Source organism: Centropristis striata, chromosome 5 (genome assembly GCF_030273125.1).
Source record: "Centropristis striata isolate RG_2023a ecotype Rhode Island chromosome 5, C.striata_1.0, whole genome shotgun sequence".
Classification (NCBI taxonomy): domain Eukaryota; kingdom Metazoa; phylum Chordata; class Actinopteri; order Perciformes; family Serranidae; genus Centropristis; species Centropristis striata.
This window is the reverse complement of record NC_081521.1, coordinates 40,440,105-40,467,791: the sequence shown is the minus strand read 5'-3', so window position 1 is coordinate 40,467,791 and position 27,687 is coordinate 40,440,105. Positions and strand designations below refer to the sequence as shown.

The window sequence follows — 27,687 nt, the reverse complement described above, 5'->3', positions numbered from 1 at the left end:
TGGTTATATATTAAGAGCACAACACTTTAAAACTTTACAGTTAATTTTTAATAAGCAAAAACAACGGTTTCAGCAAAGTGGGAGGGATTAAATTGTGCTATAGTTGCGCAGTGTGAGTGATGCTTGCAACTCTTGTTATGACTGCAAGGTCCTGTTTCAATCAGTGGCGTCAGACGGACGAAACGACACCAACTCAAACCTTTTCACCTTCTCACGAACAACCTAAATATTGATTGAAAAGCGAATCAGCAACGAGCAACTTCTGGGAGTTTTAATTTGAAAGTGCTTCACGGGACTTAAAGAATATCCCTCGTCGTGTCACTTTGAGGGTCCGACGGATTTTTTCCTCTCGCATTTACCACGACTGGGAGATCAAACTTTCCCTCTTATTATATCTGCTGCCTGGTTAAAGAGAGCCGCCTAGACGACCTTCACGTCTTACATTGTCGCAACATTTACCGGATGAGCGATTATTTGATACAATTTCATGGTCTTTTCCAACTTTTTCCTTTTTCTTTGAATGCGTTGCAAATATGATGATGTCACCGACGCCACTTTTTCCTGAAGTTATGGCGGAGCACAACTTTTCTAACTTCTCTTGGTAAGCACACACAGGCTACTGGCTCTTAGCGTCGAGATTCCTTGAATTATGTTTGAAATGCGAACTACAAACTGTTAAAAGTGTCTCTCCGTGGGGCACATGGCCCCCAAATGCATCGTTTGAACTGGTGAGATTTGAATGGAGAGATGTGCAGTGAAGTTTAACTAAAGAGTTCGCTTCTGAGGGCCTACGGGCAATTTCACAGCAATAACTGGATCTACCAGGCCTTATGACAACACACGGAGCCACTAATAGCTCCTGTAAGTCGTGCACGCATTGCACTAGTAGCACTAACTTACTAGTACGTTTAAGAGCTTGGATGCAACTGGAACTCCATTGAAGGCGTTCAAAAGTGACTTTAGTTAGCCTCTCTCAAAGTCTGCAGGATCTTATTCTCTTCGTTCACTAGATCAGTTGTTGCTTTCTGTCCCTTCTGCTCTACACAGTTGGTAAAAGGGCATTTGTTTACTCTGCACCTTATTCATATATATGGAATATGCTACAGAAAGACCCAAAACAGCTGACTTAATTTCTTTGAGCACTTTTAAATCCAAACAGAGTTACTGAAGCCAAATCCACAATATGCACTTGTTTCTCATGACGCGTTTAAGGTCTGTGTCTTATGTAAATATGTAACTGTATTTTGTGTTTGCTGCCTCTTGGCCCTTGAAAAAGAGATTGTTAAACTCAATGGGATATTTCCTGGTTAAATAAATGCTAACCTGCTGGTATTAAACTATTTGTGACTTTGAAGACTTAAGTCTCAGAAAGTCTTTTCTAGATGCAACAATTGTGTTTTTAAAGCTGATTGTCTTATGTTATATATAATAGATCCAAGCAGACGGGAGTAAAGTCTAATTATTCTGGACTTTTTTCCCTATTTATACCTCTTTTCTGGATGGATCATTGCACTTGTTTTGAACACAGTTTCTGCAGCATGGTGAGAAGGGTGGAAGAGCCACAATCTTCCAAGTTGCTGCTTTTCTGTGCTGTTGACACACCAGAATGTCTGTCTGCTGTGACAGCTAACCACTAACTGCAGTAAATCATCTCTTCAGTGTTAACAGGTCTTTGTATAAGGCACAACAGATAATTAGGAGTTTTGCAGGAGTGAAAGTAAACACACTAAAAATGCCCTGCAGTTTGTATTGAAAGTGAAGCAGAAGAGGGCACATGGTTGTTTGTGATGGGTTGCCCAACTTAAGTTGTTTTTCTCCCTTCAAGCCACTGCGTAGTTGACAAATGTTTGACAAATGGTTTTTCAAGAAGGTTTTTATTTTGTGTTGCAGTATTTTTCAAGTTGTTCTTCCCTCTCTCTCTTTATTGAATCACCTTTATATGCGAACATTGTGACCCTTCACTGTAAATTGAGTTTTAGTTGTCTTGTTTTCTGAGCATGCAGGAAAAAAAAGTGAGTTGAAAGCATATACTGTAAATAACACGACTGACCTCTGTGGTGGCCTGAGATTCTCCTGCTCTGAGTGGATTAGTTTGTCGACAATGCTCTGCTCTCTCTCAAATAAAAAAGAGGACAATTGCTAGTTTCATGCCAAAAAAAGCACATGTGGTATTCTTAAAACACTGTTGTGTGAACCCAGAGCTTAAAAAGCACATAAGACCACTAAATGGTCTTTAGTTTTCCTGTCACACATGCTACCAACATGCTGACATAACTTTGAAATGACCCTAAGAGGGTTGATTGCACTTGAGGAGATTATGTTCAGAGATTACATACAACAAGTTCTTGATACCTTAAGCCAAACATATCTTCACTACTTTGTTTTCCTGCCTATGAAAACCTTTCAGCGTTTTGAATCCATTGACTGAGCACAGCTACTTTTTCAGTGGGGATTTTTTAAAAAGTAAAGCCACTTTTTAAACAAGCTGCTGGGAGTGTGATTGTGCATCTACAGCTGAAATCATTAGTCGACTAATTAATAAGTTGATCAACAGAAAAACAATTGCTTTGATAATCAACCAGTCCTTAAAGTCATTTTTCATGCAAAAATGACAGAATATAGTGTTTTAAACCTCTCAAATATGAAGATTTCCCACTTTTCTCTGTATCTTTGGCTTTTGGACTGACCAAACAAGACATTTAAAGACATTTTTTGACTTGGAGAAACTGGGATTGGACACTTGTAGACCAACGAAGGTTGACGATTGCTAATTGAGAAAATAATCAGCCGATAAATCGAAAAAATGGGAAAAGTGTGAAGTTGAAAGTGAAGTGAAGAGATTATCAACCAAAGGAGTTGTATGCCCTTAACCCATTGAAGCCTGGAAAGCGTTTACGTCATTTTGTAGTATTTGTATAAGCTCTCAAATACTTTTTGAATTTCATTTCTATCTGCTACAGAGGCTGAAAAATCTATTATTTAGTAGAAGAGTTGACACTTTTTTCCCCAGAATTTTTCCAGAATTTCCAGAAAATTAGAGGCTTATTTTAAAATCGCCCAGCGGTTTTTCAGGCCTCAATGGGTTAAAAACATTGATGGAAGAATGGACTTAATTACTTTTTTCCCTGATGTAAACCATTGTCACTGTATTTAATTTTTCAGACCCATCTTTCACACTTTAACTCTGCACACCACCAATATGCTTACATAGCAGAAATAAAACTAATGTAATATTGATTAAGTTGTCCTGATGTAAGCTTTCAAGCATTTGTACTGCTGATACTATATGTGTTGGGGTTTTTTTTTCAGACCATTGAGTGCACTTGGCTTTACTAATGGAGCACCTCCAGGGAGCGTGGAAGACCCTGAGCAACGGCTTCGGGATGAAGGATTCTGCGTTCGAGGGCCCGTGCCTCTCCCCGACCATGGTCCAGGGCTTTCCCTGCCAGCGCCGCTCCTCAGACGACAGCAAGATCCCGGACTCCAAGACTAGCAGCACTATCCGCGTCTACCTCCCAAACCAGCAGCGCACCGTGGTGAGTAGAGTGTTACTGCCGGTACAAGATGTCATTAGCCTGGCTAACACCAGACCAAATCTCATTGGAGATTAGGTCTGGAATCCAGCCGTTCATTTCTCCGTAGAGGAGGTGTGGTTTACGATCCTCCGGAGCCGTTTATTGGACGCTTAGAATGTCTATCAAAGCGTCTGTAGGTAGCTCTTAGCCAATCAGATCAGTTATACCAGATGACGTAGTAGAGCAACAGAGATGGATGTTTGTTGTGTGTGTGTCTGTGAGAGAGTGTTGCTGCTGCTTTGCTTCTCCAGTTCTCGCTTTCTGCAAGATTATTTATTTTCACGCTTTATTCCCCCTCATGTCATTCAGCCACACATCCACTGATTTTATGGGCAATAAACAAGCTGCTGCGGGCCTCTCGGCGGCTCCGCTGTCCGCGGTAGCGGGGCTATTAGCCGCAAGCGACGCTAATAGCTATTAGCCGCTAGCGACGCTAATAGCTAGTAGCCGCTAGCGATGCTAATAGCCCCGCTACCATAACGCCGGTGATCTCAGCGGAGCCGCAGAGAGACCTTTCGCCTTTCAACTTTCGCTCCAAACTATTTAAAACACCATCTACAGCTAAAGAGAGTTCCGCGTCTGCAGCAGCCATGTTGGATCCGGAAAACTACAAGCTTCCAAGTGCCGAGTAGTACGCGTCATCGTCTCACCGTCCCTCCCCGCTCTGTGATTGGATCCCTAAAACAGGGCTAAGAAACTCCCGTGGTTGCCAGACCGCCTGGAGGTTCGAAATTAAATTTGAGCGCTCAAGGCAGTCTGGGTATACCCAGGCTAAGATGTCATGCTGATCTCCAGATTTCAGAGAGACTGGAGGTTGGTACCAAGGTTATTATAGTTAATGAAAACTAACAAAATAACCAAAACTAGAATTGAAAAAACATTTTCGTTAAATAAAAATAAAAATTAAAATGAGGTTTTTTTTTAAAAAACGATAACTAAATGCCCAAAACTGAAAGCATTCTGGAAGGAAGTGTTTGAAACAGTTAACCCTCAGGGCCCACTAAGGACATTTTCAGCCATTTTCACTTGATTTTTGGCAATAATTTTGGCTGTGATACTGCAAATGACATGCTTTTTGGAAGAAGGATTTATTTTTTGATATATTTTGAAATTCTAATTTAATTTTTTCTAATGGCTCTATAATACACTGTGTACAAGCTTACTACCCTTTCGAGCCCTTTCGGGCTGAAAATGTCCACCTCCAAAAAAATGCTATAAAAACTTTACAGATTAATATTTTTTTTTAACTTTTTTCTGCATAAACCTCTTAATAAAATATTTGGTGGAAATATTACTATGGATCCAATGGTGGCCCTACTAGGTCTATTACCAAAAGGCATTGAAGGAAGAGCCAAAAAATATCTTTTACAGATATTACTAGCAATTAAATGCATTACAGTAAGGTGGTTGAAGCCCCAACATATAGTATGTGGTCTGAAAAAATAAAGGAAATATATCAAATGGAACAAATAACATACTCCTTAAGACTTCAAAAACATATATTCACTAAAAGGTGGAGCCCTGCTATGGGTATACTGATATAATTTTATTTCTTTTATTCCATTTTAATTTATATTTTTCTTTGTCATTATAGTCTCTGTATTTTTTTTTGATGTACCATAAGTGTTACCATGTGTATGAAACAGCAGATATGTTGAAAATGATTCTGTACACGATTGTGAATGAAACTTAAATAAAAACTAAGTAAAAAAAAACGATGACTAACTGAAACTGTATTTTGTGGTTACGAAACTAACTAAAACTAACTGAAATTATAGTGAAAATGTCCTTCGTTTTCGTCTTTATCAACTATTTTCATATGTAAACCTTATTGGTTGATATGAAATCTATTTCATCTATGTGGTTTTATTTTTTAATAAACTTATTGGGGCTGAGATGGTTAAGACAAAGGAAATAAAGGAAACATTTATTGTGACTTTTTTTTAATCTGGCACCCAACAAATACCCCATTACAAAACAACTACAACTAATAAAAACTAAACTAAAACTAAGCATTTCCAAAAAATAAAAACTACTTAAAACTAGCAAACTCACTCTAAAAACTAACTAAAACTAACTAAAATTAAAGTGAAAATGTCCTTAGTTTTCGTCTTTATCAACTATTTTCATATGTAAACCTTTTTGGTTGATATAAAATCTATTTCATCCATCTGGTTTTATGTCTTAATAAACTTTTTGGGGCTGAGATGGATCAGACAAAGGAAATAAAGGAAACATTTATTGTGACTTTTTGGAATCTGGCACCCAACAAATACTATATTATATAATTACTATATTAATATTTTTTATTTTTTTATTTTTTTTATTTTTAAAAATGCAATTTCAATTTACAATACTATTATGTTACTTCTTTCAGTTTTACTAGGCTAATGTTATGGCCAACTTGTGGCCATTGAGAGGTTGTGATTATTCTTGTGTTCATTTTTTGTTTGTTATGTTTGTGTTGATGCCTGTTGTCTTTGTTGTTGTATGTCTGTAAATTGTTGAGTGTTTTGTTTTGTAATGTACTTTAGGACCCCCTCGAAAACCAGAGGATTCCTCTCAAGGGGTTTATCCTACTCAATAAAATTTCTGATGATGAAATACCCCATTACAAAAACTAATAAAAACTAAAACTAATAAAAAATAAACTAAAACTAAGCATTTCCAAAAAATAAAAACTACTTAAAACTAGCAAACTCACTCTAAAAACTAATTAAAACTAACAAAAAACAAAAAATCACAACTAAATTTAAACTAAAACTAATGAAAAATCCCAAACTATTCTAACCTTGGTTGGTTCACAGTTACCTGAAGGAATATGAAGCTGCTTACCAAGCAAGAGAGGAAGAAGTAGCTTGTAAAAGAGACGTACCTTTTCTTTTTTTGTCCCCCAGGTGAACGTGCGGCCAGGTATGACTCTGTACAGTTGTCTGATTAAAGCATTGAAGGTGCGAGGTCTGCAGCCTCAGTGCTGCGCCGTCTTCAGGCTGCATCCAGGACAGAGGAGGTGAGCTCAGACTGGGTCTAAAACATCACATATTTGACGATATTATCACATTCTTACCCGCCCTTCATGCAAAATCTTTTGTCGACTTTTGCAACAGTAAAAAACTACGGATGGATTGGAACACTGACTCCTCTTCCCTGATTGGTGAAGAGCTACTTGTGGAGGTTTTGGATCATGTTCCCTTGACAACGCATAACTTTGTGAGTACCTGAAGCATTAATTATGTCCTAAAACACTCAAGTTACGGCAAAGTGTCGCTGCTAAAAAGACATGCATGTACTTTTTTTGTCATTTTCAGGTTCGGAAAACATATCTGAAACTAGCGTTCTGTGACATTTGCCAGAAGTTTCTTTTGAACGGTTTCCGTTGCCAAACATGCGGCTACAAATTCCACGAGCATTGTAGCACCAAAGTGCCCACGATGTGTGTGGACTGGAGCAATATCAGACAACTGCTGTAAGTGTCTTCACCTTGAAAATGGAAGAATTATGTAAAAAAAGAAAAAAAAAACACATCAGTGTCTTGAGTTATTCATGATAGAAATCAGGGTTTGCTTTTGGTGCTAGAAATCCTACACACTTGAATTTTAATGTGCTGTTTCAAAGGTTTGACATTTAAAAAATGTTTTTGAATAAAGTGCTTGAAATTGCTTTTAAAGGATGAGAAATACACAGGTAACACATTATAAAACATGGAACTTTGTCATTCTTTAATTTCTGTTGAACGCTGCCACGACACATCCTTTAGGTTGTTTATAATTTAATATGATAAATATTCTTTATATACTTTATATTCTGTATATAATTATGTCATTTACCACAGCTATGAGGTGCTGGAAAACCTTGAAATCATGCTTTGAAAAGCGCTGAAATATGACTTTGGAAACCCTTAGAAATATAGTTTATGGACGCACTTTTCATCCTAAAACCACACTCTGTATGTATATACAGAGTGTGGTTTTATATACTTATAATTACAAATTTTCAATCAAATGTCATGTTATATTCATTAACCCTTTGGTGCACAACATGGGTCAAAAATGAACCGCATTATCACAACAGATTATATCCATTTTTCCTTTCATACTTTATGAAGGAAAATAGTTTTTGTATTATTACATCAAGTTTACACACATGGTTAAAAAATGACCTTGTGCATTAGAAGCGTAGTGATACAAAGTGATTCACTAAATTAACAATTTGAGTATATGTGTAACTACGTTTGTCTTTTTTAAGGTTTAACTTTAAAAGAGTTGTTCGAACCACCAGATTACATTTGAAAATCACATATTTTAACATTTGAGACTTATTAGAGCCACCAAACAATAATTTCCATTGGCAAAACACCAATTTAACAAAATAGGATAGTTAATATTTGTCTTCTTTGTCAGGTTTTAAAGACATTTTTAAGAAATGAAAACAAAAATAGTATGTATGATGATCAAAATCAAGTTATTTGAGGAAAACCTGCAATACTGAATGATGAAATGAATTTATTGCAAAGATATAGAATATAAAAACTTAATCGAGTCACTTTAGACCATGTTGTGCATCAAAGGGTTAATCAAATGTATAAGTCAACATTTTTTGAGATAAAACCGATAAAGAAAGTTCTGCTGGTACTACAGGTCTCCTGATTAGATGTAAGCTTATGTATATCGTTAGCCTCTTAGCATAATTCATCATTTTCAGCCATTTTTTGGCCAAATTGTGATATCTGCCTAACTCTTTAAGTCCAAAATCACTTTCTGCCTTAGTAATCTCTTTGACTTAGGCATTTTTGCATACATACAAACCAAACTATTACTATTATTTATATGTAAGAGAAAAATTGCCTTAGTCAGGGCATATTCTGCCTAAGTTACTTTTATCTGTTATGAAATCGATGTGTTTAATTTTTTTATGCAAACTTGTTCACACTTCTATTTGAACTTACTGTTAGCAAATATGCTATGAGGCTAACGATATGGATTTGCATGCTGTCACTGAGAATAGAAGCTTATTTGTGTTATTTTGCATGAAGGCTATGGAACAGACACACTTCACTAAAAGATCCATATCATTGACAGTGAAGAGATAAGCCCTCTCACCTGACAACCATTGTAGTCTTTAGCAGTCAGCTGTTGATTAAGCGCTGTAATATTCTCCCCCACTGTATGCTGGGAGATTTACTCCGTCACTCTGTGTCTTCAGGTTGTGTCCAACACCTGGGGACAGCAGCGCCCCGTCCCTGCCCCCGCTCACCTCACGGAGAATGAGAGAGTCTTTAACAAGGTTTCCAAGGTAAGAAAAAGTATATTTGTTTGATCTCAGGTGCATAAACAACGTACAAGCTATATGAAAATGCTTTTCCAACCAGAGGAAAGAAGAGGAATATTAACATAAAGTCAAAGTCAAATTTATTTATATAGCGCATTTACAGACGGCTGAGCCGCTCCAAAGTGCTTCACATAAAAGTGCAAAAAGTGCAATAGACATGCTGTGTGGAGATTCCATGTAAACAAACAAAAGTGTTGCTCACCAAAACACATTGTTGGTGTCCTTGAGCTAGAACAGATGTGTCCAATGTGTTTCCTTCCTCATAAAACATTTGCAAAGCCTTTTTTTTAAAAGTATTCCAAACCTAGCTTATTTACATCCATATGTGTTTCTTCTTCCTTGTTTTCGCTTGTGAATTGTACCATATCTTTGAGTGGAACATGTATCGTATCACCTGCATGTGTATTTGTGCACGAGATAAACAAAACAGGGACATTTTACCTCATAGAAAACCGCTTCATAGCCACAAGAGGTCAAAACATGTCAAACAAGTTTTTTAGTACTGTGTGTTTCTGGTTAATAAGATTGAGTTATTGGATGGGTATACTGTAAATTGGGGTGGAGCTACATTGGCAGGCTTATGTAGCAATTAGGGCTGTACAATCTTATCCAATATTGTAGTTCATATCAGTTTTAATCAGTCAAAATACAACAATTGGTTATTTTTTTTGCAGCCCTATTAGCTGCGACCGTTGTCATTTTCTGTTATTTGTCATACTTACACATTACAACCATGACCGTTTTGTAAAGAGCCCTAATCTGAACTAAATTAAATCCTATTTTTAATGACGTCCTCAGCTTTATGGGGGCTTACCAGTCCAAGTGCTGATGTAACGGGAGGCGTGAAAAGAGCCTGTTGTTTCAGGAGCACTTAAAATGGTTAAAAAGCACCCTGAGCTGCCAAATTAGTGCTCACAGAGTATCAACTTGTTCCATGCAGAGCCATCTCAAATAGTCTTTTGAAACATAGTCCTGTATTGCCAAAAGGGGGATTTTTCTCAGCAAGTACACTCCCCACGGCCATAAGTGTGACTTAATATGATTTCTGTGTATATATATATATCATTCAGCTTCCACTGTCCCCATTTTAACCAGCAGCCAGCTATAGTACAGCACAGTTATTAATCCAGTAACATGACGGGACAGTAAGGGTGAAAGTGAACATCTCCAGTCAGACTAGCATTTGGATTGTTTGCAGATTAACGTGTTTGGCTGGTTGGTGATCTTTGTACTCTTTAGCTGGTTCAATGCTGATCTTGGCAAACATCAAGGGCAAAATACTTCGACAGTGGCAAGTTGGCCAAAAATCAGATAAGGGAATAATAAAATGAACGAACCAAGGTTATAATAGTTTTGGATTTTTCATTAGTTTTAGTTTTGATTTTGTTGTGAGTTTTTGTTTTCAAATTCAGTTAGTTTTAGTTCGTTTTTAGAGTGAGTTTTCTAGTTTTAGTTTAGTTTTTGAAAATGCTTAGTTTTAGTTTAGTTTTTATTAGTTTTAGTGTTAGTTTTAGTTTTTTCGTAATGGGCTATGTGTTGGGTGCCAGATTCAAAGAGGCCATAATAAGTGTTTCCTTTATTTCCTTTGGTTTATCATCTCAGCCCCAATAAGGTTATTAACTCTTACAGTTCTGGGTGTTTTGAATTTTGTTTCTACATCCCAGTCTCAGTAAACATATTCACCATGTGTTGCATGTTCCAATAGAAACACTGAATTATGAATGAAAATTTGACAAAAACGAAAACTAAGGACATTTTCACTATAATTTTAGTTAGTTTTAGTTAGTTTTGTAACCACAAAATACAGTTTCAGTTAGTTATCGTTTTTTTAAAAACTCTTTTTTATTTCGGTTAACGAAAATGTTTTTTCGATTCTAGTTTTCGTTAGTTTTCGTTAACTATAATAACCTTGGAACGAATAACTAATTCCTCACAGTGCTATATATTTTTTTTGTTTTACCCAGATTTTGCATGCATGGTAGCAGTTTGTTTATGACACAATAAAAACAAATGATGCTTTAATGGAAAAAGTGAGAGAAAATGACATGAAATGAAAGCAGAAAGCCCCTGCAGCAGCACGCCCCTGTGTTGGGTGCGTGATTCAAAGAGGTCATAACATTTTTTGCCTTTATTTCCTTTGGTTTATCATCTCCGCCCCAATAAGGTTATTAACTCTTACAGTTCTGGGTGTTTTGAATTTTGGTTCTAGTGTAAACATCCCAGTCTCAGTAAACATATTCACCATGTGTTCATGTTCAAATAGAAACACTGAATTTTGGATGAAAAAAGTTGACAAAAACGAAAACTAAGGACATTTTCACTATAATTTTAGTTATTATTATATTATTATATTATTATTTCAGTTAACGAAAATGTTTTTTCAATTCTAGTTTTCGTTATTTCGTTAGTTTTCGTTAACTATAATAACCTTGGAACGAATAACTAATTCCTCACAGTGCTATATTTTTTTTTTCAGTTTTACCTAGATTTTGCATGTATGGTAGCAGTTTGTTTATGACACAATAAAAACAAATGATGCTTTAATGGAAAAAGTGAGAGAAAATGACATGAAATGAAAGCAGAAAGCTCCTGCAGCAGCACACTGTCTGGTTTTAAAGAAGTCACAGAAGTCAGTGTTTGCTTTCAGAGCCGTGTGTCACTTGGAGTCGGAGACAAACAAAAGCTTCTCTGTCGTAATATTCCATCCTTGTTCACCTCCGCAGCTCGGCCCACCGATATTCCACCCCTCATGCCTTCAACTACACCACGCCTTACACACCCACAGGTGGCTGGCTCTCCCAGAGGCAGCGCTCCACTTCCACACCCAACGTGCACATGGTTAGCACTACGCTGCCTGTAGACTGCAGCATGATTGAGGTAACTACACACCACCCCCTGGGGTCCTCCTGTAGCTTCAAGACACTCTTAAAATATCTCCTGCCTGTCTGCCTGAGAGGGATCTGGCCCTCCTACGGACTTCTCAGGCATTCCAACTATCTCCCCCTTGCTTCTGTCTGCCTCTTATCTACCTCAGAGTTGAGTAATCCACCTGGACAGGGTTGAGCCTGTTTTGTGTAATTCCCCTGATGCCATCTTATTATAGCGATTTTAAAATGTACAACACTTTAACTTCCCCCTGTTCAGTTCTAGTTTCTGCTTTTTCACTGCCCATGTTGTTGCATAATCACCTCACTAGTTTTGCATGCTTTGTAGAATATTCTCTCTACTTTCTGTCCAGGTAGCACCTGGATCACTCTTGTCTTTTCCTTACTTTCCTTTCCTTTCCTTTCCTTTACTGTGTCCCCTTTCCTCCTGGCCTTTTGCATTGTGTACCCTGCTGGGGAGTAGCTAGACTGCCTGAATACCTCTCCCAGCTCCTGGTGCCATAGATTCTGGCTGAAGAGGAAAGTAGGTATTGTGCACTTCTCCCAGTCTTTTGTTGAGGCCTCATCCGAGAGTCCAGAAAAGGTTAGAAAGCGGAGCGTCTGTGTGCAGTCTGAATGGCATGCAATGCAAACAGGCTATCTGCATTCACATCTTCAGCACTGAAGTCAAACCATGAGTGACTGCACAACATGTGGTTTACTGTTCAAACATGCTGACTGAACTTGTTTTTTTTTTTATTTTTCTTCGCCTGTCTAGGATGCAATGCGTGATCATGACTCCGGTAAGTGCTCGCTTTGCATTTTCTCATGTTGTGTACTTTCACACTGTATAGCACTTCCTCCCTTCACCCCAAATCTCCCCTTTTCATTGTCAAAGTCAAAGTCAAATTTTTTTATTTAAATAGCGTATTTACAGACGGCTGAGCCACACCAAAGTGCTTCACATAAAAGTGCAATAAAATACAGAATTGACAAAGGTAAAAAAGAGACTAATGTGCACTAATCGAACATTAAAACATAGGTGTTCAATTTTCAACCTTACTTTGTGAATTGACTGTTTAGCAATCTCCCTCTCCATAATATTTAAGGCATTGAAAAATAGCAAAGCAGTAGAAGAGTTGGTAGTGTGTTAATGCAAGACTAATCTGTCTGATAGGCCATTAAACAGGAAGCTCTACAGACCTTTGTCATTTATCTTTTTTTTTTTTTTTTTTTTTACATTTCCCCTTTCTACTTGATGTGTTCATGTGTATTCCATTTAATGTGTTTTCTTTACCATTGGCCATTAATCGTCAAGCTTAAAGCAAATTGGGACAAAGTCAACAGTTATGTCCCACATTTGGGAAAAAATAGCTTGCACATTTTGCATACATGCATAACTTATTATGTACTTATACGTCAGTGTATTACATACAGTAGATGGTGGTTGGTACACCCTACTTTTGGAGAAGCGGGCAGGAGAACCAGCAAGGAAGCTACATAATGTACTGCTCTCCACACTGAGGCAGCACCAACCACCACCTACTGTAGTAATACACTGACGATGGATAAGTGCCTCATTCTACCCCACTTTAAAAAAAAAAAAAAGCTAATCCAGATAGTGTGAAAAGTAGTTGTGAAGCTCAGGTTATGTACACTACTGGTCAAAAGTTTTAGAACACACCAACTTTTCCAGAATTTAATTGAAAATGATGCAGTTTAATGTCTCAGTCTACTCTGAAATTAATGCACATTTGCAACATTTAAAATTCTTTATTGAGCATGATAGTGTTTTGAAAGTATAAAAAAGATTCAAAATCACATTTTATGTTGGACTAAAGGACTAAAAAAAGACACAAAAAAACTTAAAAAAGACACAAAATGACAAAAAAAAAGAAACAAAATGACCAAAAAAAGACACAAAATGACCAAAAAAAGACACAAAATGACTAAAAAAAGACACAAAATGACCAAAAAAAGAAACAAAATTACCAAAAAAAGACACAAAATGACTTACAAAGACATGAAAAGAATTAAAAAATGGACAAAATAGCCCAAGACTCCATAGAGTTAAGTTGTTAACCCATTTCTTGTTCCCTGAAAAAGGCCTACTTGTATAATTCTGAAATGTACATTATTTTTCAGTTTTGGTTAATCTTACCTTTTTTTATTTACCTCTGGCAGTTCACCACTTACCTTTGTACCCTTTCAAGCTGTTCATTTGACTTGAACTGCTTGAATTTCAATAAAAAATGGAAAAATTGGGGTGTTCTAAAACTTCTGACCGGTAGTGTACCTTTCAACATTGTTAGCCAGAAAGCTAATTTTACAATCTGATTGGAAATCTGAAAGGGCTCCTACATTTGAAATGTGAGAGCTGGGTAATGTATTACACTTGGAGAAAATCAGGTACATCATATCTGCTAAAGGAGGATATCTTTTTTTTTTTTTTTTTTTGGCAACCTTTTCTTGATTTAATGTCTAAAAACGGAATTAGTGCTATTCTGTTGCTGTGCCATTTATTTTATACCCATGTTTTGTTTGTCTCATGTCAAAAAACATCTCTCATCTCCAACTATCTCTAATTTGTATATATTTTTCTTTTATGAAAACAATAAAAATAAATACACAAAAAAAACCCAGACTACTGTACAGGCCAAAGGTTTGGACACGCCTTCTCATTCAATGCGTTTCCTTTATTTTCATGACTATTTACATTGTAGATTCATCAAAACTATGAATGAACACATGTGGAATTATGTACTTAACAAAAAAAGTGTGAAATAACTGAAAACATGTCTTATATTCTAGTAAGCAAAGGGTGGTTACTTTGAGGAATCTAAAATACAAGACATGTTTTCAGTTATTTCACACTTTTTTTGTTAAGTACATAATTCCATATGTGTTCATTCATAGTTTTGATGCCTTCAGTGAGAATCTACAATGTAAATAGTCATGAATCCAATCCAATCCCTTTTATTTGTTTCGCACATTTAAACAACACAAACGTCTCCAAAGTGCTGTACATAAAATCAACAATAAAACAAACAATTCCATATACCAATCAGCAATAAAAAACAAGTGTATAAATCTGAAATGATGCCAAATGAAACAATACAATCAAACAGATAAACATAGTAAAATAAAATAAAAGACGTAGTTAAAAGTAGTAAAATAAATAAAAGAAATAAAAGAAATAAAGAAAACGCATTGAATGAGAAGGTGTGTGTCCAAACTTTTGGCCTGTACTGTATATCTTTATCCCAAAAAAAGTTTTCCTATCCGGCACGCTGTATAATCCTCTAGGTAGAATTCCCTGTACAGCCAGTCCTCCAACCTTTATTCCATGCTTCTCCGTCTCCTCTTTGTGTTCCTGAAGCCGGGAGTTCCCCCAGCCAGAGCCCCACAGGCTGGTCCCAGCCCCCGTCCAAAGCCCCGGCACCGGCCCAGCGAGAGAGGGCCCCGTCCTTCAACACTCAGGAGAAAAATAAAATTGTGAGTTCTGTGTCTTCCTAGTACGCAGGGTAGTAGAATGAACTACTCTTGGTGCTGTAACAAAGTCTTTTCTTTTGAAACAATCAGTTATTTTACCTATTTTATGAAGTTTTGTGCATTTCAGAAGTAATTTAACTTCTACTTGAGTAAAATATTGTGATTTCTATCCAGGCTTGTATGTTATACAGGTGCTGGTCATATAATTAGAATATCATGAAAAAGTTGATTTATTTCAGTAATTCCATTCAAAAAGTGAAACTATATACATTCATTCCACACAGACTGGTATATTTCAAGTGTTTATTTCTTTTAATTTTGATTATTATAACTGAAACTAATGAAAATCCCAAATTCAGTATCTCTGAAAATTAGAATATTGTGAAAAGGTTCAATATTGAAGACCCCTGGTGCCACACTCTAATGAGAAAATTACCTCAAAACACCTGCAAAGGCCTTTAAATGGTCTCTCAGTCTAGTTCTGGAGGCTACACCATCATGGGGAAGACTGCTGACCAAGGTTATAATAGTTTTGTATTTTTCATTAGTTTTAGTTTTAATTTCGTTGTGAATTTTTGTTTTCAAATTCAGTTAATTTTAGTTAGTTTTTAGAGTGAGTTTTCTAGTTTTAGTTTTTGAAAATGCTTAGTTTTAGTTTAGTTTTTATTAGTTTTAGTTTTTTTGTAATGGGCTATGTGTTGGGTGCCAGATTCAAAGAGGTCATAATAAATTTTGCCTTTGTTTCCTTTGTTTTATTCATCTCAGCCCCAGTAAGGTTATTAACTCTTACAGTTCTGGGTGTTTTGAATTTTGGTTCTAGTGTAAACATCCCAGTCTCAGTAAACATATTCACCATGTGTTGCATGTTCAAATAGAAACACTGAATTATGAATTAAAAAAGTTGACAAAAACGAAAACTAAGGACATTTTCACTATCATTTTAGTTAGTTTTAGTTAGTTTTGTAACCACAAAATACAGTTTCAGTTAGTTACCGTTTTTTTTAAAAACTCTAGTTTTTATTTTCATTTCAGTTAACGAAAATGTTTTTTCAATTCTAGTTTTCGTTATTTCGTTAGTTTTCGTTAACTATAATAACCTTGCTGCTGACTGGACGACCATTGACACAAGAAATAAAACTTTTTCATGATATTCTAATTATATGACCAGAACCTGTATATCGAGTTAATCTTTTCAGAGCAAGTTATGCAATCTCCCCTACAGAATAACCGCGAATGATAAAAGTTATACTTAGACTGTGAGTCTCACATGAGTTGCATCTTTTTGATTTTGTCCATCCAGAGGCCTCGGGACAAGCGGGACTCCAGCTACTACTGGGAGATCGAGGCCAGCGAGGTGCATCTGCACTCCCGCATCGGTTCAGGCTCATTTGGAACCGTGTACAAAGGGAAATGGCATGGTAGGAATGTATTTCAGACAGGGCAGGGCACATTCAGGTGTAACTACTAACACTTTCACATTTTCATGCAACATGGTCTCACAGAAATTCGTGGAATAGCCACGGAATCACTCAAATTTCCGTGAAACTGACACGGATTTGGCTACAATGCAAGTTAATGCCAGTCATATCCCGTGGCTATTCCAACATACAAAGTGATTATGTACATTCACTGAGTGAATATTTAGAAAACAAAACATATATTTCTCGCTAGAAATGTGATCAAAATCCATTTTTATGCAGAAAATATTAATTTTTTCACTAAAAATGAGAGAACTGTCCGCCATGTTTTTGTTCTGACCACCAGAACCTTGAAAGTCACGTGACTTGGAACAAACCAATAGGAAAACTTATTAACTGTCTTTAACTTGCATTGTAGCGAAATCCGTGTCAGTTTCACGGAAATTTGAGCGATTCCGTGGCTATTTCACGGATTTTGAGTTAAGCGAAATCCGTGGCTATTTCACGGATTCCTGTGAGACCATGTTGGTTTCATGGTACACTTAACACTTTTAAATCAGTTAGCTGAGTAACCGCTTTTCATATGAGCTCTTTTTTTATGTGACAGTTGTAACCAGGCAGTGTGTTTTTGTTGCAGGTGATGTAGCAGTGAAGATTTTAAAGGTGACCGACCCCACACCAGAGCAGTTTCAGGCATTCAGAAACGAAGTGGCAGTCCTGAGGTATGACATTAACCCATAAGAACCTATGGTGACACCCTTGTAACAAACACTTTAAATCGTCTAGAATCTAAGATTTAACCCATTAAACCCATTAATAGGGTGTCCTGTATTGCATTTAACTTGTTCTGACCATATTTCCTGTCACAATTTTGATATATGTTATGGAGATGCAAACAAAAAGGCAAATGGTTATTTGTTTTTTATTCATTATTAATGTGTTACTTAAAAACAAATCTGAAAATCTGTGATAATTTGGTGTTAAACAGCATTATTAATGCCTCAATTTTAATATATGTTGTGGAGATGCAAAGAAAAAGTCAAATTTGTGTTTCTGTAAGCAGAAAATGTCTAATTTATTCATTTTAAAACAAGAAATATTATGAACACAAACACCATAAACGCCCAATGTAACGTTTATGTCACATCACAGATCATTTTGACATTTAGGGGTAGATTTTCTTTTTTTTTTAAAACATCATAAATGTGTTCTATGTGGTCCACTTGGTCTGTGGTATATCCCCCATCATTTTCCTTTAAAGATTACTGGGTCTGGGTTCTTATGGGTTAAATGGGCCAGTGTTTTTCAGCCGTTTTGAAAGATGCATTTGCATTTTAATCACCTTATCTTCGTTTTGGTGACTTCCTCTTCCTCATTGCCTCTGGTCGCAGGAAAACACGACATGTCAACATCCTGTTGTTCATGGGCTACATGACAAAGGACAACCTGGCCATCGTGACCCAGTGGTGTGAAGGCAGCAGCCTCTACAAACACATTCACGTCTTGGAGACAAACTTGAAGATAATCCAGCTGATAGACATCGCCAGGCAGACGGCTCAGGGCATGGAGTGAGTCGAAAAAAGAATTTAGCCTTTCAGATTAAAAAAAAAAAACCCACACACATAAAAAAAGGAACTGAGATGTAATCTTTTTTTTTTTTTTTTAGCTATCTGCATGCAAAGAACATCATTCACCGTGACATGAAGTCCAACAGTATCCTTTCTATCGGCTGCTTCACTGTTTGTACTTAAGCCTGATTTCCACCGGGCGCGTTCCTGCAGCGCCACGTCAGTGTCGCGTACGCCGTTGCAAATAGGTAACACTCTAATCAATGAGAGCATTTCCACCGGGCGCGCTGCGTAACGTTACAGCAGCGTCTCAGCAGCGTCTCTACGTGAGCATTACCGTATTTTCCGGACTATAAGTCGCTCCGGAGTACAAGTCGCACCAGCCATAAAATGCATAATAAAGAAGGAAAAAACATATATAAGTCGCACTGGAGTATAAGTCGCATTTTTGGGCGAAATTTATTTGATAAAATCCAACACCAAGAACAGGCATGTCATCTTGAAAGGCAATTTAAAATAAAAATAGAACAGAGGCAACAACAGGCTGAATAATTGTACGGTATGCTTACGTTACATGACACAACTGAGAACGTGCCTGGTATGTTAACATAACATATTAAGAGTTATTCAGATAACTATAGCATAAATAACATGCTAAGAAGTTTACCAAACCATCCGTGTCACTCCAAATAACTAAATTCCAATGAACTTTTACTTTTAAACAACTCCGCTAACTCCGGAGGTAGAAGATGCGGCGCTTCTTCTTCTACGTCGCTTACGTCAGACTCATCCTCATACTCGGCCTAGAGCGCCCTCTTGTGGTTTAGTGTGAAAATAACATGTGAAATGATATACCGGTAATAATGTGTTAATAATTTCACACATAAGTCGCTCCAGAGTATAAGTCGCACCCCCGGCCAAACTATGAAAAAAACTGCGACTTATAGTCCGGAAAATACGGTAGGTAGGACTTCTATTTCTCCGCGAGACGCTGCCAAACCGCGTAAATCTCAACAGAGCAGATCACACCAGACAGGAAGTCCGACTCAGAATCAGCGTAAAACACTTCTGCCCCTTTCAAAATAAAACACAATACGCAGTTCATGCAGCCTAAAACTACTTCACATCAACATTATGTTATGACCGGGGCACCAGATCAGTAATCAATCAATCAATCAATCAATCAATCAATCAATCAAAGGGTCTCAGAGGATCGGCGACACGGACGACACGAGACTGATTGTTGAAGTGGAACATCATACAATAATTTATGACATAACATATTGTTTTTATAAGGATAGATGGTCAGATCAACATATCTTTCACCTCAGAGAAGCAAAGTAAGTTGGTTGTTGTTGTTGTTTACTTTATACACACAGTTTATCCATAGCAAGGTTATAATAGTTTTGGATTTTTCATTAGTTTTAGTTTTAATTTCGTTGTAAATTTTTGTTTTCAAATTCTGTTAGTTTTTGTTAGTTTTTAGAGCGAGTTTTCTAGTTTTGGTTTAGTTTTTATTTTTTGAAAATGCTTAGTTTTAGTTTAGTTTTTATTAGTTTTAGTTTAGTTTTAGTTTTTTTGTAATGGGCTATGTGTTGGGTGCCAGATTCAAAGAGGTCATAATAAATTTAGCCTTTATTTCCTTTGGTTTATCATCTCAGCCCCAATAAGGTTATTAACTCTTACAGTTCTGGGTGTTTTGAATTTTTGGTTCTAGTGTAAACATCCCAGTCTCAGTAAATATATTCACCATGTGTTGCATGTTCAAATAGAAACACTGAATTATGAATGGAAAAAACGAAAACAAAGGACATTTTCACTATAATTTTAGTTAGTTTTGTAACCATGCAATACAGTTTCAGTTAGTTATCGTTTTTTTAAAAACTCTAGTTTTTATTTTTATTTCAGTTAACGAAAATCTTTTTTCAATTCTAGTTTTCGTTATTTCGTTAGTTTTCGTTAACTATAATAACCTTGGTGCCAACCCCCAATTGTTGGAGGTGCATTATCAATCCATCTGAGCAATATATTCTTTCGAGCAGCAAATGTGAGAATACTGAGCAGCCTTCTTTGATGAGTCCCTTTAATATGAGGACTGGGTAAACCGAGAAGCAGAACCTGTGGATCAGCACAAAGTTGGACATTAAAAATCAAATTAAGTTTGCTAACAATTTTTCCCCAGTACTCCTCAATATGGATACATGACTAGATACAGTTTTTTTAAAAACTCTAGTTTTTATTTTTATTTCAGTTAACGAAAATGTTTTTTCAATTCTAGTTTTCGTTAACTATAATAACCTTGATCCATAGACTGTATAAATAGAGTTTAGAGTTTATCACGGGACCTTGCGGTCTCCCGTATGGTTTATTAGGATTATCGCGTGATCTCGTTATCTCGCGTGTATACGGCCGGCTCGCTAAGCTGACCGGTGGAAATCCCCAGTTAGTGTGAAAATTGAAATACTGGTCAAGATCTGTGTTAGACTCCGTGTGCTTTAGCTGTGACTCCTTGACAGCAGCGTAGACATCTTCTTGCATGAAGGGCTAACAGTGAAAATTGGGGACTTCGGTCTGGCAACGGTGAAGGCCAGATGGAGCGGCTCACACCAGGTGGAGCAGCCGTCTGGATCCATTCTCTGGATGGTCGGTAACACAGCTTTCATTTCACTAAAGCAAATATGCTGACACACTTTCTGAGTTGTAAAAATGTTTATTTCTTGTCTCTTGGTCCACAGGCGCCTGAGGTTATCCGGATGCAGGATAACAACCCCTACAGCTTCCAGTCTGATGTCTATTCCTATGGAATTGTTCTCTATGAGCTCATGACGGGAGAGCTCCCATACTCCCTGATAGCAACTAGAGATCAGGTAAGTTCTCATCAGTGATTCTCAAAGTGGGCTCTGTGGCGCTCTGCCAGGGGGGGTTTCAAGGTTTTCAGAGTTACTCATTTAATTTTTTATGATATAAATGTATGCATATTGTTTTTAACAGAACTTAGATTTCGCTGTACTCTAATACAGTAGTTCTCAACCTTTTTGAGTCGTGACCCCCAATTTAACATGCATGTTATCCGTGACTCCCACTCACTGAACAGAATCTCACACGCACAGTTCAGATCACCTAAAAAAGAAAGAAAATAACTAAAGACACAAAATGACCAGAAAAGACACAAAATGACCAAAAAAATACACAAAATGACTAAAAACAGACACAAAATGACCAAAAAAAGGAAACAAAATGACAAAAAAGACACAAATTGACCACAAAATGACCAAAAAAAGACACAAAATTACCAAAAAAGACACAAAATGACTAAAAAGACACAAAATTACTAAAAAAAACCCACAAAATGACCAAAAAAGGGGAGAAAATGACCAAAAAAGACACAAATTGACCAAAAGAAAAGACACAAAATGACAAAAAAAAAAAGACACAAAATGACAAAAAAAACATTAAGTGACCAAAAACACTTTAACACAGTGGGGACAGAGCTGACTTCCAAAATGATTTGGCGACCCCCAGAAATCATCTTGCGACCCCAATTGGGGTCCCGACCCCAAGGTTGAGAACAGCTGCTCTAATAAATCTGTCACTCTTAGAATCTGCAAAAATGTTTAAACATACAGTTGGTAACTTTTGAATACTCTACACCAGGGATGGGCAACTTAAATGCTGCAGGGGGCCACAATTTTTCATCGACACTACCAAAGGGCCACATATAGGACCGTACACTTAACCAGATATGATTAAACTGCAATTTTAAATATGTTTACAGTGCAGTAACTTAACATATTTCACTCTCAATGCATGTATAACAGTATAAATAGGAACACAAAAGGCAAATAAGAAATAACCACTTACTGTGATTCCTTTTTTTTCAGTGCAATAACGGCAGATCAACATTAATTGCAAGAAGTAATTTTGTGCATTTCTACACTGCACTTTTAAGATTTCATGCTCAAATGCATGTAGTTGTACTGATGGCCACTTAAAGTGAGGGTGCGGGTCGTATGTGGCCCCCGGGCCTCCAGTTGCCCATCCCTGCACTACACTGATATTTGTCACATAAATGTAATAAAATAGGCTGCATCAAATTATTCTATAAATCAGTAGTTCTCAACCTTTTTGAGTCGTGACCCCCAATTTTACATGCATGTTGTCCGCGACCCCCACTCACTGAACACAATCTCACACGCACAGTTCAGATCACCAAAAAAAGAAACAAAATGACCCAAAAAAGAAACAAAATGACCAAAAAAGAAAAAAAAATGACCAAAAAAGACACAAATTGACCAAAAAAAGACACAAAATGACCCAAAAAGAAAAAAAAATGACCAAAAAAGACACAAATTGACCACAAATTGACCACAAAATGACCAAAAAGACACAAAATGACCCAAAAAAGAAAAAAAAAATGACCAAAAAAGACACAAATTGACCACAAAATGATTTTTAAAAAAAGACACAAAATGACATAAAAAAAAGAAATTGAGTGACCAAAAAGACTAAAACACATGAACACATGAACACTTTAACACAGTGGAGACAGAGCTGACTTCCAAAATGATTTGGCGACCCCCAGAAATCATCTCGCGACCCCGATTGGGGTCCCGACCCCAAGGTTGAGAATAGCTGCCATAAATGACGGGGTCACCACTATATTCTCTATCTTGTAATGAGAAAAGAGTGAGAAATATACATGTCAACCTGCATGTCAGGAGAGCAGTAGTTGTCCACCACAATTTGACAAAATGCAAGAAAGGTCACATGTTTTTGCTACCTTGCTAGATTTAGTGGTGTAAAATGGAGCCGGATCCCACAAGTGTCGAAGCTCGCGACTTCCTCTGGGTCCCAGTGTCGGTCTGCGAGGCCAGAAGGTGGTGGAAAGACACTGGGTCGCTGTCTGAAGGGGGTTGTGGATCTGGCTTCAGGCCCACCATGGAACAGAGGCGGGCGTCCTGGAGCCACTGGCCTAATTTTAGATCCCGTAACACAACCCTGTTGGTGTGTGAGAAAAGGGGTGCATGGGTGTGCATATGTGTGGTTTTTGGTCCTCCCACAGGCCACAAGACCTGGTCTGGATCATGCCTCGCTCCTTGTTCAGCTCTGTGTACTGTATTGAAAGTAGGCTAAAGTTTCTGTACAGAGTGTGCCCATATATACTGTTATGATCCTCTGCTGAACTGAAAAAGCACATGGAGTACTCCTATCACCAGTTTATCTCTGCAGCATCATGCTCTCCTGCCTTCACAATAGCTCCAGTGTTTAAGATACTTGGCACCTTCGGCTCACTGGCTATATTTCTAAAATATCTCTTGACACGTTGTCTCTTGTCTGTGACTCCCTCCTCTCAGATTATCTTCATGGTGGGAAGAGGCTATTTGTCCCCGGACCTCAGTAAGCTCTACAAGAACTGCCCCAAAGCCATGAAAAGGTTGGTGGCCGACTGCATCAAGAAGTCGAAGGACGAGAGGCCGCTCTTCCCGCAGGTAAACTTCTGTCAAATTGCACACTTCAAGTAGCCCTCTGCGGTATACCCAGACTGCCTTGCACGCTCAAATTTAATTTCGAACTGCAGCAGAGTCTGGAAACCAGGAAGGATTCTTAGCCCTGTTTTAGGGATCCAATCACAGAGCGGGGAGGGACAGCAAGACGATGACACGTACTACTCGGCACTTGGAAGCTTGTAGTTTTCCGGATCCAACATGGCTGCTGCAGACGCGAAACTCTCTTTAGCTGTAGATCATGGGTCTCAAACCTGCGGCCCGCGGGCCAATTGCGGCCCTCATAATGTTCTTATGTGGCCCCCATCTTGATATGAAAGTTTAATGTGAGTTTTATAGGTATGGTACTTTACCGTGTTGTGTGGGGAAGGTCCCTTTAACTACTTTTTTGGTAATTTTGTGTCTTTTTTTTGTGGTAATTTTGTGTCTTTTTTTAAAATAATTTTGTCTCTTTTTAAAAAAATTATTGTGTGTTTTTTAAATAATTTTGTGTCTTTTTTCGTAATATTTTGTATAGGCCTATATATATATATTGTAATTCTGTGTTTTTTGGGTCATTTTGTTTCTTTTTTTGGGTCATTTTGTGTCTTTTTAAAATGATTTTGTGTCTTTTTTGGTAATTCTGTGTATTTTTTTGGTCATTTTGTGTCTTTTTAAAGTCATTTAGTTTTTTTCTGTCATTTTGTGTCTTTTTTTGGTTATTTGGATACTGTCTCCAGCGGCCCCCAGGTAATTTGAGTTTGAGACCCCTGCTGTAGATGGTGTTTTAAATAGTTTAGAGCGAAAGTTAAAAGGCGAAAGGTCTCTCGGCGGCTCCGCTGAGATCACCGGCGTTATGGTAGCGGGGCTATTAGCGTCGCTAGCGCCTATTAGCGTCGCTAGCGCCTATTAGCGCCGCTAGCGGCTAATAGCTAATAGCCGCTAGCGGCTAATAGCCCCGCTACCGTGGACAGCGGAGCCCCCAGAGGCCCGCAGCAGCTTGTTTATTGCCCATAAAATCAGTGGATGTGTGTGGCTGAATGACATGAGGGGGAATAAAGCGTGAAAATAAATAATCTTGCAGAAAGCGAGAACTGGAGAAGCAAAGCAACAAACAACACTCTCTCACAGACACACACACAACAAACATCCATCTCTGTTGCTCTACTACGTCATCTGGTATAACTGATCTGATTGGCTAAGAGCTACCTACAGACGCTTTGATAGACATTCTAAGCGCCCAATAAACGGCTCTGGAGGATCGTAAACCACACCTCCTCTACGGAGAAATACATTGCTCGTTGCCAGACTAGACCTCATTTGAGAATAGTCTGGTGTTAGCCAGGCTACACTTCAAGCTGAATAAAGAGAGTTTTGTTTCTTTAATCTTAACTTTCCCTCTCTTTTATGCATTTTTCTTTAGATCTTGTCCTCCATCGAGCTTCTCCAGCATGCCCTACCTAAGATAAACCGCAGTGCCTCAGAACCGTCCCTGCACAGAGCCTCTCACACTGAGGATATCAATGCCTGCACCCTGACCTCCACCAGACTGCCTGTTTTCTAGAGGCCCTCCTCCTCTCCTTACACTTCCCCCTCCTCCTTCTCCTACGAAATATCCCAAAAATACTCAGTTTGCCCAAATTCTCAACATACAGATGCAAATGTTGACCTACAATGTACACGCAATCATACATAAACCCATGCTAATCAGCAGAATGTGTAAGGAAGAGAGGGAAGTGCGTCTGAGATTTACTTTGATGATGGATTGCAGTGGGATGTACACATGAAGAGGCCGATACATGGAGGTGGTGCCTTGCTTATTGCTGCACGTATTAAGTAAATGCATTTGGGGCAATGCATTTGGTAAATTTTGTAAATACATGCACGCACATCTACCTAAGAAGACGATAAATGGACACTGAAGGAAGCTCAAGAGAACGACAGGTGTCTCTCTTGATTTGGGTTCTGTGAAGTGAAGCACACCCTTCTATCCGGCCGTCCTGGTTTCTGATGAAGAGGACCTTTTTAAAGCTTACTTGCCTTAAGAGGAAACAAAGCCTGGACTAAGATCCCGCACAATTCACCTCCTCTTGTTATCACAAAGCCGTTGGATGTAGTCCATATAGTTGCACAGTAGTAGTTGATTTTGCATTGTCTTAAATGATAATGGCGTAGATATGGGAAATTGTTGTCTTCTTTTTTTTTTTCTTCTTTTCATCGTCTATTTTTTTGGGTCATTTTGGAAGAAACCTAGCCTGTAAGACAGCGAGCATGAGTGACGAGAGAGAAAAATTGAATTTGCACATTTTAAGCAAAAGCAATGGTTATGTTTCAACAGTCTACACGTTGGCTTTACAGCTCTGAGTAAACTGATTTGTAGATATCCACACATTCTTATCAGTCCTCGCCTCGGGGAGGCTATCATGAGCTGGACATTTGGCGGTTGTCTTAAATGTTTAAAATGATTTGGAAACTAATTTGTATTTGTTGTCTTTTGATGTCTCTTTCAGGAGGTTAAACGTTTTATTGTGTACTTGGTGAGAATGTTGTCTATTCAATATTTTAATAAAATTAAGTTAAATTCCTTTGCCAAACATTTGTTTTTATTCTGTTTATTTTATGGAAAAACATTGAAAAGTCAATATAATGTATGTTATGGGCTTCATTTTAAATGACGCAGTGGATGCATGGGAGGTGGGCAGCAAGGTTATTATAGTTAACGAAAACTAACGAAATAACGGAAACTAGAATTGAAAAAACCTTTTCGTTAACTGAAATAAAAATTAAAGTTTTTAAAGAAACGATAACTAACTGAAACTGTATTTTGTGGTTACAAAACTAACTAAAACTAACTAAAATTAAAGTGAAAATGTCCTTAGTTTTCGATTTTGTCAACTTTTTTCATTCATAATTCAGTGTTTCTATTTGAACATGCAACACATGGTGAATATGTTTACTGAGACTGGGATGTTACACTCGAAAAACTCAAAATTCAAAACACCCAGAACTGTAAGAGTTAATAACCTTATTGGGGCTGAGATGATAAACCAAAGGAAATAAAGGAAACATTTATTATGACTTCATTGAATCTGGCACCCAACATATACCCCATTACAAAAAAACTAAAACTAACACTAAAACTAATAAAAACTAAACTAAAACTAAGCATTTTCAAAAAATAAAAACTAAACTAAAACTAGAAAACTCACTCTAAAAACTAACTAAAACTAACTGAATTTCAAAACAAAAATTCACAACGAAATTAAAACTAAAACTAATGAAAAATCCAAAACTATTATAACCTTGGTGGGCAGTTGACAGATTATGCTGCTTTTCTTCTTGTTCACTAACAGTAAAATCCCACACATGTGTTAGACTTTGTGGCAGGGTGAAATGTTTGCTGTAGCAGTGGCAACGTGGTGTAACCTCACAGGGGATCCAGTCCAAACACGCCACCAGGGGATCCCACCAGTGGCTTTACATGCACTGCAAAGCCACTGGCAAACTCAGTGGAACAACAATCATTCAGCAAGGGAGGGACGTGTGGTGGAAAGAGGACAGTTCTATTTTATTTTAGTGTAAACATTCAACCTGTAGGGGAGAACAGGAGAACTTGATTTGATTCAGTCCCAAGTGCAAATTTATAGTAAATATAGGAAACATTTGCTGCAATCTAAATATGGGAATGTGTTTGTTTTTTACACTTTGAACCAAGGTTATTATAGTTAACGAAAACTAACGAAATAACGAAAACTAGAATTGAAAAAACATTTTCATTAACTGAAATAAAAATAAAAACGGGAGTTTTTAAAAAAACGATAGCTAACAAACTGTATTGTGTGGTTACAAAACTAACTAAAACTGACTAAAATTATAGTGAAAATGTCCTTAGTTTTCGTCTTTGACAACTTTTTTCATACATAAACCTTTTTGGTTGATATGAAATCTATTTCATCTAT

General features: G+C 37.4%; 1 protein-coding gene across 3 annotated transcripts; it reads left to right on the top strand.

Annotated features, from left to right (window-relative positions):
* The first annotated feature begins 108 nt into the window (after window positions 1-108).
* On the top strand, window positions 109-26,322 carry raf1a (Raf-1 proto-oncogene, serine/threonine kinase a). Of its 3 annotated transcripts, XM_059333902.1 has the most exons (18): window positions 109-601; window positions 3,310-3,536; window positions 6,473-6,585; window positions 6,683-6,785; window positions 6,884-7,041; window positions 8,778-8,867; window positions 11,627-11,780; window positions 12,252-12,371; window positions 12,546-12,570; window positions 15,147-15,262; window positions 16,560-16,677; window positions 17,315-17,399; window positions 18,069-18,245; window positions 18,344-18,390; window positions 20,770-20,888; window positions 20,981-21,112; window positions 23,600-23,734; window positions 25,152-26,322. In XM_059333902.1, the coding sequence occupies exons 2-18, from the start codon at window positions 3,336-3,338 to the stop codon at window positions 25,290-25,292; spliced, it is 2,034 nt and encodes a 677-aa protein (XP_059189885.1). In that variant the 5' UTR covers window positions 109-601; window positions 3,310-3,335; the 3' UTR covers window positions 25,293-26,322. The 3 variants fall into 3 exon arrangements, with proteins under 3 accessions (XP_059189885.1, XP_059189883.1, XP_059189884.1); XM_059333900.1 differs by lacking the exon at window positions 12,252-12,371 and having other exon boundaries at window positions 110-601; XM_059333901.1 differs by lacking the exons at window positions 109-601; window positions 12,252-12,371 and adding an exon at window positions 608-728.
* The last annotated feature ends 1,365 nt before the right edge of the window (window positions 26,323-27,687 follow it).

Excerpts from the sequence above, each read along its gene's own strand:
- raf1a (XM_059333902.1), top strand. The coding sequence starts at position 3,336 with ATGGAGCACCTCCAGGGAGCGTGGAAGACCCTGAGCAACGGCTTCGGG. Across the intron at positions 6,586-6,682 it reads CTGCATCCAGGACAGAGGAG|TAAAAAACTACGGATGGATT; the intron begins GTGAGCTCAGAC and ends CTTTTGCAACAG. Across the intron at positions 12,372-12,545 it reads CATCCGAGAGTCCAGAAAAG|GATGCAATGCGTGATCATGA; the intron begins GTTAGAAAGCGG and ends TCGCCTGTCTAG.